The sequence below is a fragment of the Armigeres subalbatus genome, chromosome 1, assembly GCF_024139115.2.
Source record: "Armigeres subalbatus isolate Guangzhou_Male chromosome 1, GZ_Asu_2, whole genome shotgun sequence".
Lineage (NCBI taxonomy): Eukaryota > Metazoa > Arthropoda > Insecta > Diptera > Culicidae > Armigeres > Armigeres subalbatus.
Window position 1 is genome coordinate 112,323,402 of NC_085139.1, and position 13,222 is coordinate 112,336,623.

Sequence of the window (13,222 nt, forward strand, 5' to 3'; positions counted from 1 at the left end):
TCGTGAAAGGAGGCTTCTGGCCCACATTAAATGACGCTTCCGGGTTTCTTGGAAAGAGGCTTCTGGGCCTACTGAATGAAGCTTCCGGGCCTTTTGAAAAGAGGCTTCCGGGCCTCTTGAAAGGAGGCTTCCGAGCCTCTTGAAAGGAGGCTTCCGAGCCTCTTGAAAGGAAGCTTCCGGTCCTCTTGAAAGGAGGCTTCCGAGCCTCTTGAAAAGAGGCTTCCGAGCCTCTTGAAAGAGGATTTCGAGCCTCTTGAAAGGAGGCTTCCGAGCCTCTTGAAAGGAGGATTCCGAGCCTCTAGAAAGGAGGCTTCCGAGCCTCTTAAAATGAGTCTTCCAGGCCATTTAAAAAGAGGCTTCCGGTCCTTTTGTAAGGAGGCTTCGGGGCCTCTTGTAAGGAGGCTTCGGGGCCTCTTGAAAGGAGACTTTCGGGGCTCTTGAAAGGAGTGTAGGATAGCTCTGGCCATATGGAGCAAACATTTGACCTAAACCCATGCAATGTGGATGTCTAAGGGACCCCACACACGCTCCGACATTGGTTTGGTCGAAGTAAGTCTGTGGACTAGTTGTACTGTCCAACAGTCGTTCAACTTGCCTACAGGGGCCCCTGAGTAATGAATTTCAGGCCTATGTGGAGCTTTTTATGAGAATTCTGATCATCTTTCCGATACAATCGATGGATGTTGGGAAAAATGAAAAAAAAAAAAGATGGACAGAGTGGCGTCCGGGCCTCTTGAAAGGAGGCTTTCGGGACTCTTGAAAGGAAGCTTTCGGGCCTCTTGAAAGGAGTCTTTCGGGCCTCTTGAAAAAAAAAGGCTTCCGAGCCTCTTGCAAGGAGGCTTTCGGGCATCTTGAAAGGAGGCTTCCGGCCCTCTTGAAAGGAGGCTTCCGGGTCTCTTGAAAAGAGGCTTCCAGGCCTCTTGAAAGGAAGCTTCCAGGCATCTTGAAAGGAGGCTTCCGGCCCTCTTGAAAGGAGGCTTCCGGGTCTCTTGAAAAGAGGCTTCCAGGCCTCTTGAAAGGAAGCTTCCAGGCCTCTTGAAAGGAGACTTCCCGGGCCTCTTGAAAGGAGGCTTCCGGGCCTCTTGAATGGAAGCTTCCGGGCCTCTTGAAAGGAAGTTTCCGGGGCTATTGAAAAGAGGCTTCCGGGCCTATTGAAAGGAGGCTTCCGGATTTCTTGAAAGGAGACTTTCGGGCCTCTTGATAGGAGACTTCCGGCCCACTTAAAATGATGCTTTCGGGACGTTTGAAACGAGGCTGCCGAACCTCTTGGAAAGAGGCTTCCGGGCCTATTGAAAGGAGGTTTCCGGGCCTCTTGAAAGGAGGTTTTCGGGCTCGTGAAAGGAGGCTTCTGGCTCACATTAAATGACGCTTCCGGGCTTCTTGGGAAGAGGCTTCTGGGCCTCTTGAAAGGAGGTTTCCGGGCCTTATAAAAGGAGGCTTCTGGGCCTCTTGAAAGAAGGCTTCCTGGCCTCTTGAAAGGAGGCTTCCGGGCCTACTGAATGAAGCTTAGGGGCCTTTTGAAAAGAGGCTTCCGGGCCTGTTGAAAGGAGGCTTCCGAGCCTCTAGAAAGGAGGCTTCCGAGCCTCTTGAAAGGAGGCTTCCGAGCCTCTTGAAAAGAGGCTTCCGAGCCTCTTGAAAGGAGGATTCCGAGCCTCTTGAAAGGAGGCTTCCGGGCCTCTTGAAAGGAGGCTTCCGGGCCTCTTGAAAGGAGACTGTCGGGCCTCTTGAAAGGAGTGTAGGATAGCTCTGGCCATATGGACCAAACATTTGCCCTAAGCCCATGTAATTTGGATGTCTAAGGGACCCCACACACGCTCCGACATGTTGTACAACATTGACTCCGCCCCAACAAAAATCGGTTTGGTCGGAGTAAAGTCGGAACGTTTGTGAACTAGTTGTACTGTCCAACAGTCGTTCAACTTCCTCACAGGGGCCCCTGAGTAATGAATTTCAGGCCTATGTGGAGCTTTTTATGAGAATTCTGATTACCTTTCCGATACAAACGATGGATGTTGGAAAAAATAGAAAATAGACAGAGTGGCGTCACTTGGGAGTGTTGGAATATGAGAAGTAAACAGATAGAATAGATGGGCAGATTATTCCATTACTTTTGGTACACTAGGTCAGTGCGATGTCTTCATGTTATTAACATATTGGGACTTTATGTTCTGAGATATCGTCGAGTGGGTTTCTTTTGACCTCAGAGGCAACTTTGAATTTTCTGAAAAAATTAAGCGAGAAAAATTCCAAATTTGAAACAAAAAGTTAGCATCTAACTATCAACAAGACACCCGAATGGTAATAATGTCGATTTGATATTAGTTTACGTTACAATTCTTGTTTTACAATGTTCAAAGTAGCCCCCGATTTGTCAAAAGAAGCCCCGTACGACGGTAGTCTGATATAGTCCGAAAATTCGTCAGCACTGCTCTCCAACTCTTTAGAGAGTTCTCAGACCCTTCTCAGCAAGAGCTACAAAGCGAGTCAATGTTGTCTAACGGAATAAACCGGGGAATAATGCTTTCGCTATCTGTATTGGGTAAACCCCTATTTCTTACATCCATACCATTTTTTAATGATTTTGGTAATGCGACTGCGCTCAGTCCTTAGCGCAGGCAATCTAATGCGATGGTAATGCTGGCGTTGAACACTTTACGCAACCAATCATTTCTTTGTTGAGTGTGTCTTGAGTGTATTGTTTGGCGTCCTCAGCCGTCTCTAGAAACACCTCGTATTCAATATTTAAAATCTACGCACTGCTGGCATTGGAGCTAGTTAAAATCATGGTAGTCTCATTGTTTGTGAATTCGCCGATTGATCAAGAAACCAACTGCAACTTCTTCCAGATAGTGACTCGAACTAAGTTCTAAGTGGTAGTGAAGATTTCGATTGACGAATGCGTGAATTGAGCTAATCGCGTGAGGGATTTGAGGCTCAGGTCAGGTCTTCTTCTCTCAGATGATCTCATGCATAGAGGCGAGAAGGTACATTCTTCTCTATCAGCAGTCACGTGAGAGAGCCTCCTGTACTGGAGATTCTGTTGTGTTCTGGAACCAGCTGTGTGGTCATTGAATAATTTGTTCGACTCCAAAAAGAAGAAACTATGAGTCTTTTCTGTTTTCTTATAAAATTCCGGAGGGCGAATGACCAATTCCATTTCAAAACGGAGCTACGAGAATTGCTCGGCAACTCATGAAATTCAGAAAAGTTATAGGTGTGGGACAATTGATTTCCCTTTTGTTCAATAATTAGTTTCACTGGTGGATTAGGCTGATTGTGTCTGAAATACATTTGAAATCAATAAAAAAATTATGTTCTACCAGATTGTGTCGAATTATTTTTAACAATTCTATTGTCCTCCTTTGTAAAGCATAGAAAAACCTTACCTTTACTTCTCCAGCATCCGTTTCGATCAGCTACACATTTCCTGCGGCAACCATCCACTGCCCAACATCAATCTCGGAAAATGCTTGTTCACCGGTTTTCTCTTAATATACCTTCCCTGTGGTCCTGTTTTTCCACGCAATTGGTCACCGAACGTACAAGAGCACTGTGCGGTCGACGACGATGGTGGAGCAAATCCTTCTCGAAACCACAATCTTACAACTGGATGTACACGCCTTCGGTCATATTAAGTTATGAATCTCCAAAGAGGCACCGCTGCCTCCGACCGGGTCCGATTCATTATTTATGAATTCAGTTCAGTCCATCTGTGAGAGTTATATGTACGTTTACAACTGTCCTGAAAGCGAGACAATCAGAAGCGAGTGTGTGATTTTATTGTTACTTTTATTTGCTAAAGTTACCGTTTCAATCCATATTTCAGAATCATTTCTCATTTATTTTTTTGAACATCCTAATATCCACCACAATAGGAAAGTACTGTTTTAATGAAAATGAGTTTTTCCGTTTCAAACTTTGGTTAATTGATGTAGTGTGAGGATGTCCAAAATATGAATCGGAACGGTAGGTGGGTGGTAGTAAAGTGTCGCTCCACTTCGCTTCGTCAGCACCTTGACCCTTTATAGCCAGAATAAAACGTGCCCAGATGTCAGTTATGGGTTGGAATTTATTCCCAATCGGATTCCTTGCGGATAGAAAAAGGTGCGTCAGTATCTCTGGATCAGTGCTGAAAGTCAATTATCCGTGACGAACATCACTCATCATAGCACGCTTCTCACCTATGCACATATAAATATCTTTTTTTTGTCAAATGCCTTCGTCAACAGTGATTTCAGTGTGGGACAGGTGGAACCATGATATGACTTGGGTAAGAGATGGATGAGATGGAATAATGAAAAGCGAGAAACGAAAGTAAATTATTCTTGGTGGATTTAAGGCTAGAAAAGAAAATGGATTACTTTTATTGAAGACTCCAGAATATTTATGAAATAAAAACAGTCATTCGCAATAAAATCTCTAGTTTCCTATATTTTTGGAATTTTCAGCAGCAGAGATCAAAAATCACCAACGAATGACATCTTGAATATATATAATAAAAAAGATCCATGCATTTTTGAGCTCTATTCTAGCCAAATGAGGATTTTGAAGGATTAATCATCCACTTTTCAATTATTATTCCAACTGGCATTAGGTATACTAAACGGCTTAGGCAAGAACTACCCACCAATGTCAAGATTATGTTTTGGTTTATTTCTTTTCCAGCATGAAAATTCATCCACTGTGGAAAATAAGTAAATTTGACACACCAAGCGTTAACTTGTCTGATACATGTTGATTAAAAAAAATACAGCGCCATTATCAATCTAGCACTAACGCATCCACTGCTAAAACGCTTCGTTTCAAGTGAAACAAACCAATCATAGGAATATTTTTTAATATCATTGAGAAAATTCGTTGTCCCAAACATAACGAATGATTCACATCCGCATTTAGATTGAAAACCACTGACCCACCGTGTTTGCGCACCTTTCTTTACTCTGAATACTGCTCGGACCAGTTCAGACAAGGGTATACGACGGCTAATGCCCCAACACACATGCGTGACCTCACAAGCTTTGAATTGCACTTTAGTGCTTGATTTATATGCAGCTTGAACGACTTGAATTAACAATATTTCCTTTTTATCATTCTTCGATTCTCCAATAAAACCAACTGATGACGATGACGACTTTCCCCCTTCGGCAAGCTCGAGTATGGCGAACTCGTATGGAAGCAGGCGTTACACACGACCGGATGCAAGCACACCGTGTTCAACACGTACCAGGTGAGTGAGCTTTCGAGAGTGTACTTGCATATGGATCAGGCGCATAAATGGCCCGTAGGTGTAATAATCATATGTATAACAACTCTTACTTTCTGTTTGTGTTCTCAATGTCTTCTCACAACAGCAATATCCGGACAGCCTTATACCAGACCTGGCAGCGGCTCTGTCGGCCATTACCGGCAGAAGCATCGACGAGTTTATGGTTTTCTTCGGGCGATGTTTCGTACGCTTCTTCAGTAATTTCGGTTACGATGAGCTGATCAAGGCCACGGGGCGATACTTTTGCGATTTCCTCCATTCGGTGGATAATATCCATCTGCAGATGCGTTTCACGTACCGAAAGATGAAAAGCCCTTCGATGCAGCTGATCGAGGTGGATGAGAACGGTGCCGTGTTGGTGTATAGGAGCACTCGTTCTGGGTTTTCCAAATATTTGCGAGGCCAGCTGATGGAAATTGCGAAGCAATTGTACAACATGGATGTGACAATCAAGGTGCTGGAGAGTCAGAATGATGTTCCGGGAGGAACAGCCGGTCCTATATCGATTCAGGGAGGGCTCAAAACGGTGATTGTCAAGTATCGGTTGGATTTCGATAATCGAGAGTATGTGAGTATATAAAAGAAACCTCAATAATAATAATTATCAGGGAATCAATTTTTCTGGAATGCGCGTGCGAAACAAGCGACAAAGGCGAACCAACGACAAAAGCTTTGTTTTTGTCGGTGATAATAATGACAAAGATCCGAAAAATTTTGTCAGCAACAAAAAAGAAGACAATCTTGTCGCTAACTTTTAAATCCCGTTATTTTGCATTATTTCTACAGCTAATTTCGGTTTTATGCTATCATAGTTTCTGCTTTTATGGAAATATTGGAGAATCGAACAATGATTACAAAATTAGCATCGTATTTTCGGAAATATAAGAGCATGCAAGGCAAATGATTCTTGTCATATTGTGTTCGGGTTCGGATAAAGGTTTGTCGCTAGGTGCGTTTGTCAGTAACAAACTCTGTTGACGACAAAGAGTATATTGTTAGGCGTTACCCGAATATTGATTCCCTGATAATTATAAATTAATGAAACATGCGCCTGCTAATTTAACACTTTATTTTTATGAAGTTTGATATAGTAGTATCAGTTATTCATTCGTCGAAATATTAATCAGGGCCAGATAGGCACCTGGTTAAAACGCGGCTTACTTAATCCAATCCAAATCCAAATCTAAATCCAATCCAAATCCAAATACAAATATAAATCCAAATCCAAATTCAAATACAAATCCAAATCCAAATTCAAATCCAAATCCAATCCAAATCCAATCCAAATCCAATCCAAATCCAATCCAAATCCAAATCCAATCCAAATCCAATCCAAATCCAATCCAAATCCAATCCAAATCCAATCCAAACCCATCCAAACCAATCCAAACCAATCCAAACCAATCCAAACCAATCCAAACCAATCCAAACCAAACCAATCCAAACCAATCCAAACCAATCCAAACCAATCCAAACCAATCCAAACCAACCAAACCAATCCAAACCAATCCAAACCAATCCAAACCAATCCAAACCAACCAAACCAATCCAAACCAAACCAATCCAAACCAACCAATCCAAACCAATCCAAACCAACCAAACCAATCCAAACCAATCCAAACCAATCCAAACCAATCCAAACCAATCCAAACCAATCCAAACCAATCCAAACCAATCCAAATCCAACCAAACCAATCCAAACCAATCCAAACCAACCAAACCAATCCAAACCAATCCAAACCAATCCAAACCAATCCAAACCAATCCAAACCAATCCAAACCAATCCAAACCAATCCAAACCAATCCAAACCAACCAACCAAACCAATCCAAACCAATCCAAACCAATCCAAACCAATCCAAACCAATCCAAACCAATCCAAACCAATCCAAACCAATCCAAACCAATCCAAACCAATCCAAACCAATCCAAACCAATCCAAACCAATCCAAACCAATCCAAACCAATCCAAACCAATCCAAACCAATCCAAACCAATCCAAACCAATCCAAACCAACCAAACCAATCCAAACCAATCCAAACCAATCCAAACCAATCCAAACCAACCAATCCAATCCAATCCAAACCAACCAAACCAATCCAAACCAATCCAAACCAATCCAAACCAATCAAACCAACCAAACCAATCCAAACCAATCCAAACCAATCCAAACCAATCCAATCCAAACCAATCCAAACCAACCAAACCAATCCAAACCCCATCCAAACCCATCCAAACCAATCCAAACCAATCCAAACCAATCCAAACCAATCCAAACCAATCCAAACCAACCAAACCAATCCAAACCAATCCAAACCAATCCAAACCAACCAAACCAATCCAAACCAATCCAAACCAATCCAAACCAATCCAAACCAATCCAAACCAATCCAAACCAACCAAACCAATCCAAACCAATCCAAACCAACCAAACCAATCCAAACCAACCAAACCAATCCAAACCAACCAAACCAACCAATCCAAACCAATCCAAACCAATCCAAACCAATCCAAACCAATCCAAACCAATCCAAACCAATCCAAACCAATCCAAACCAATCCAAACCAACCAAACCAATCCAAACCAATCCAAACCAACCAAACCAATCCAAACCAATCCAAACCAATCCAAACCAATCCCAAACCAATCCAAACCAATCCAAACCAATCCAAACCAATCCAAACCAGTCCAAACCAACCAAACCAATCCAAACCAACCAAACCAATCCAAACCAATCCAAACCAACCAAACCAATCCAAACCAATCCAAACCAACCAAACCAAACCAATCCAAACCAATCCAAACCAACCAAACCAATCCAAACCAATCCAAACCAAACCAAACCAATCCAAACCAAACCAAATCCAATCCAAACCAACCAAACCAATCCAAACCAATCCAAACCAACCAAACCAACCAAACCAATCCAAACCAATCCAAACCAATCCAAACCAATCCAAACCAATCCAAACCAACCAAACCAATCCAAACCAATCCAAACCAATCCAAACCAATCCAAACCAATCCAAACCAATCCAAACCAATCCAAACCAATCCAAACCAATCCAAACCAATCCAAACCAACCAAACCAATCCAAACCAATCCAAACCAACCAAACCAATCCAAACCAATCCAAACCAATCCAAACCAATCCAAACCAATCCAAACCAACCAAACCAATCCAAACCAATCCAAACCAATCCAAACCAATCCAAACCAATCCAAACCAACCAAACCAATCCAAACCAATCCAAACCAATCCAAACCAATCCAAACCAATCCAAACCAACCAAACCAATCCAAACCAATCCAAACCAATCCAAACCAATCCAAACCAATCCAAACCAATCCAAACCAATCCAAACCAATCCAAACCAATCCAAACCAACCAAACCAACCAAACCAATCCAAACCAATCCAAACCAATCCAAACCAATCCAAACCAATCCAAACCAATCCAAACCAATCCAAACCAATCCAAACCAACCAAACCAATCCAAACCAATCCAAACCAATCCAAACCAATCCAAACCAATCCAAACCAATCCAAACCAATCCAAACCAATCCAAACCAACCAAACCAACCAAACCAATCCAAACCAATCCAAACCAATCCAAACCAACCAAACCAAACCAATCCAAACCAATCCAAACCAATCCAAACCAATCCAAACCAATCCAAACCAATCCAAACCAATCCAAACCAATCCAAACCAATCCAAACCAATCCAAACCAATCCAAACCAATCCAAACCAATCCAAACCAATCCAAACCAATCCAAACCAATCCAAACCAACCAAACCAATCCAAACCAACCAAACCAATCCAAACCAATCCAAACCAATCCAAACCAATCCAAACCAATCCAAACCAATCCAACCAATCCAACCAATCCAAACCAACCAAACCAATCCAAACCAATCCAAACCAATCCAAACCAATCCAAACCAATCCAAACCAATCCAAACCAATCCAAACCAATCCAAACCAATCCAAACCAATCCAAACCAATCCAAACCAATCCAAACCAATCCAAACCAATCCAAACCAACCAAACCAATCCAAACCAATCCAAACCAATCCAAACCAATCCAAACCAATCCAAACCAATCCAAACCAATCCAAACCAATCCAAACCAATCCAAACCAACCAAACCAATCCAAACCAATCCAAACCAACCAAACCAATCCAAACCAATCCAAACCAATCCAAACCAACCCAAACCAATCCAAACCAACCAAACCAATCCAAACCAATCCAAACCAATCCAAACCAATCCAAACCAACCAAACCAACCAAACCAATCCAAACCAATCCAAACCAATCCAAACCAATCCAAACCAATCCAAACCAATCCAAACCAACCAAACCAATCCAAACCAACCAAACCAATCCAAACCAATCCAAACCAATCCAAACCAATCCAAACCAATCCAACCAACCAAACCAATCCAAACCAATCCAAACCAACCAAACCAATCCAAACCAATCCAAACCAACCAAACCAATCCAAACCAATCCAAACCAATCCAAACCAATCCAAACCAATCCAAACCAATCCAAACCAACCAAACCAATCCAAACCAATCCAAACCAATCCAAACCAATCCAAACCAATCCAAACCAATCCAAACCAATCCAAACCAATCCAAACCAACCAAACCAACCAAACCAATCCAAACCAATCCAAACCAACCAAACCAACCAAACCAATCCAAACCAATCCAAACCAACCAAACCAATCCAAACCAATCCAAACCAATCCAAACCAACCAAACCAATCCAAACCAATCCAAACCAATCCAAACCAATCCAAACCAACCAAACCAACCAAACCAACCAAACCAATCCAAACCAATCCAAACCAATCCAAACCAACCAAACCAATCCAAACCAATCCAAACCAATCCAAACCAATCCAAACCAATCCAAACCAATCCAAACCAATCCAAACCAACCAAACCAATCCAAACCAACCAAACCAATCCAAACCAACCAAACCAACCAAACCAATCCAAACCAATCCAAACCAATCCAAACCAATCCAAACCAATCCAAACCAATCCAAACCAATCCAAACCAACCAAACCAATCCAAACCAATCCAAACCAACCAAACCAATCCAAACCAACCAAACCAATCCAAACCAATCCAAACCAATCCAATCCAAACCAATCCAAACCAATCCAAACCAATCCAAACCAATCCAAACCAATCCAAACCAATCCAAACCAATCCAAACCAATCCAAACCAATCCAAACCAATCCAAACCAACCAAATCAATCCAAATCCTATGCAAATCAATCCAAATCCAAATCCAATCCAAATCCAATCCAAATCCAATCCAAATCCAATCCAAATGCAATCCAAATCCAATCCAAATCCAATCCAAATCCAATCCAATCCAAATCCAAATGTCAAGCAAAAGGTTTCCTTTCTTGCTTCTTAGAACAAATTTGAAAACCGCTTTCAAATTCGTGATTGTATCTGAAATTGCTTAATTCATAATAGGAACGTATCAGTTGTGGCACTATTCTTAATTTTTGTTTCTATTATGGCAAATACCATTGTTTTCCTATTGGATTGGTCATAATGGGACCACTAGTTCGACAACTGGTGCAAAGAACAACAAAAATTAGCTAAAATATTTTTTTACAATTGTGCTTTGTTTGATTTGGAGGAGATTTATGGTGTTATGGTGTCATATGAATATGGTTTACAGATCAGAAAACGTGGTGTATAATGCACTTGTGCAACAACTGGTGTTATACCCTAGTAACATTTTGGTTTTATGCTGGTTTTATCAAAGTCATGTTAAGCAAATAATGGTTTTCATGACCGTTTTGAAACTAAAAATGTTTCTTGGGTAGGCACGACTGGTAGATCTACCCTAATAAAATTTCACCTACTCCACCATTAGTGACCTCTGAAAACCTTAATCTCAATCTTCAGATTTTCGACCGTTGATATCCCCTTTCCTCTTTCCACAGATGCAAAGACGTGTACACATCACAGCGCATCCGTCACAGCTGCAGCTGGAACCCGTCAGCAGTAGCCTTCTGCTGGAGCTGTTCCCGTTTGCACTTATTTTGAACGAACAGATGCGGATCACCGCCGCAGGCGAAAAACTCATCGAATCGTGGATGCTCAACAACCCCAGCCGTTCACCAATGGAACTGATGGGTGCCAAGGTGACCGACCACTTCAAGCTTCGGCGGCCGACTGGAATTACTTTCACCTGGGAGAATGTACGTTGTTTTTCTGGGTTGTGCTTCATCGAGAACATGGTAACTAAATCCATGATTGATTTCAGATGAAGCGGCTCCAGACGGTGAACTTCGACATTCAGCTGCTCAAAGGTGCAGCAGTCAACGGAACCGCTGAAGCGAGCGGCACCGGAGGGGACTTGAAACCTACACTCGCAGATAGCGAGGACCCGACTAAGTTGATGTCGATCGCACGACGTGGTTCGCAAGGATTGAGAAGTATCCTACTGAAAGGGGAGATGCGCTACATTAAAGACATTAATTCATTGGTTTTCCTTTGCAGTCCTCTGTAAACTTTTGTTATAGTAAGTTAGAGTAGATTGATATATAAAATTCTTGTTTTCCGTTCCAGAATCAACAACCTGGAAGAGCTTCGTGAAGTTGGTTTGTATTTGAACGATTTGAACACCCACGGCCTTAGCAGGGAGATGGTATTTTCCGGATTTTCACACAACTCCCGGCTAGATCTGATGTGCGAACGTGAGGAAAAGCGAGCTGAGGAACTGGAAACGTCTTTAGCCTTGGCTGATTCGTGGAAACGCCAGGGCGACGAGTTGTTGTATTCGATGATTCCGAGATCGATAGCCGAACGGCTTCGAGAAGGGCAGAATCCTCTGGAGACATGCCACAGTTTCGAGGAAGTGACTGTCCTGTTTGCAGAAATTCAGGAATCGCTTATGTCCGATGACTCGATTAAGTATGCGATGACGACGGTGAACACGCTGAACGCGGCTTTCTCCGCGTTCGACGAGTTGATACAGTCACCGATGGCATACAAGGTCGAGACAGTTGGCAAGGTCTATATGGCGGTCAGCGGAGCGCCAGATGCGAACCCTTGCCACGTACAGCACACGGCCGATCTGGCAATAGGGATGCTCCAGAGCATCCACGACTTGAATCTGCCGGGAGTTGGAGTGAAAATCGGATTTCATACAGGGCCGATCGTGGCTGGAATTGTTGGACTGAAGGTGCCACGGTATTGCTTATTTGGGGACACGGTTAATACGGCATCCCGAATGGAGAGTAGTAGCGACACCAACAAAATCCAGGTTTCCGGATTCACTGCCAACAAGTTGAGGAAATATGGATATGCACTAAGCTTCCGTGGAAAAGTGTCTGTTAAGGTGAGACAGTGGGGATGTAGTTCTATAGAGCATTTGACCAAACTAAACGCAATTTCACCGTTTTAGGGAAAAGGAGAGATGGAAACGTTCTGGCTGGAAGCAGGACCCAGTGGTTCACAAAAAAGTGCATCTTTGAAAAAATAATCAATTTGGACGTTAGCGAGTACTGTAGAGAAAGACAAACAAATTGTGCCTTCACTCAAATTACACTGCAATTAATTACTCTTAGTAGGACTCAATTTACACAATCTAACAAAGACTTACACTTACTAGAAAATTCTACGAAATATAAATGTTTCTCTATATTCTGTTGTCATCAGAAGTATATTAGTTTAAATTTAATCAGTATGAAAGAACTTTCATTTGGTACCAAATAAATAACATTCCTAAGAACAATACTCAAACAGACAGTCTTGGATAGTGTTTCTCAATTTTTCCAGAATTATTAGGGCTCTCGCATCCCATTTCATCGTCTGCAGACAGTGTATTCGTGGAGCAGCCCTTACTTTGTACTAGTGTTGGGAAAAACTCCCTACTTATTATGCATCTCGAGATAAAAT

The 13,222-nt window shown here is 42.3% G+C and overlaps 1 protein-coding gene across 8 annotated transcripts in view; it reads left to right on the top strand.

The window, feature by feature from the left end:
* LOC134205455 (soluble guanylate cyclase 89Db-like) overlaps nucleotides 1-12,972 on the top strand; it is a 119,009-nt gene extending 106,037 nt beyond the window's left edge. For all 8 annotated transcript variants that reach the window (XM_062680712.1, XM_062680729.1, XM_062680755.1 and 5 more), the window contains 6 exons: nucleotides 5,150-5,227; nucleotides 5,352-5,834; nucleotides 11,263-11,520; nucleotides 11,586-11,827; nucleotides 11,891-12,662; nucleotides 12,729-12,972. In XM_062680712.1, the coding sequence (XP_062536696.1) occupies nucleotides 5,150-5,227; nucleotides 5,352-5,834; nucleotides 11,263-11,520; nucleotides 11,586-11,827; nucleotides 11,891-12,662; nucleotides 12,729-12,806 (1,911 nt within the window). In that variant the 3' untranslated portion in view covers nucleotides 12,807-12,972. The remainder of the gene's footprint in view (nucleotides 1-5,149; nucleotides 5,228-5,351; nucleotides 5,835-11,262; nucleotides 11,521-11,585; nucleotides 11,828-11,890; nucleotides 12,663-12,728) is intronic.
* Nucleotides 12,973-13,222: the final 250 nt, after the last annotated feature.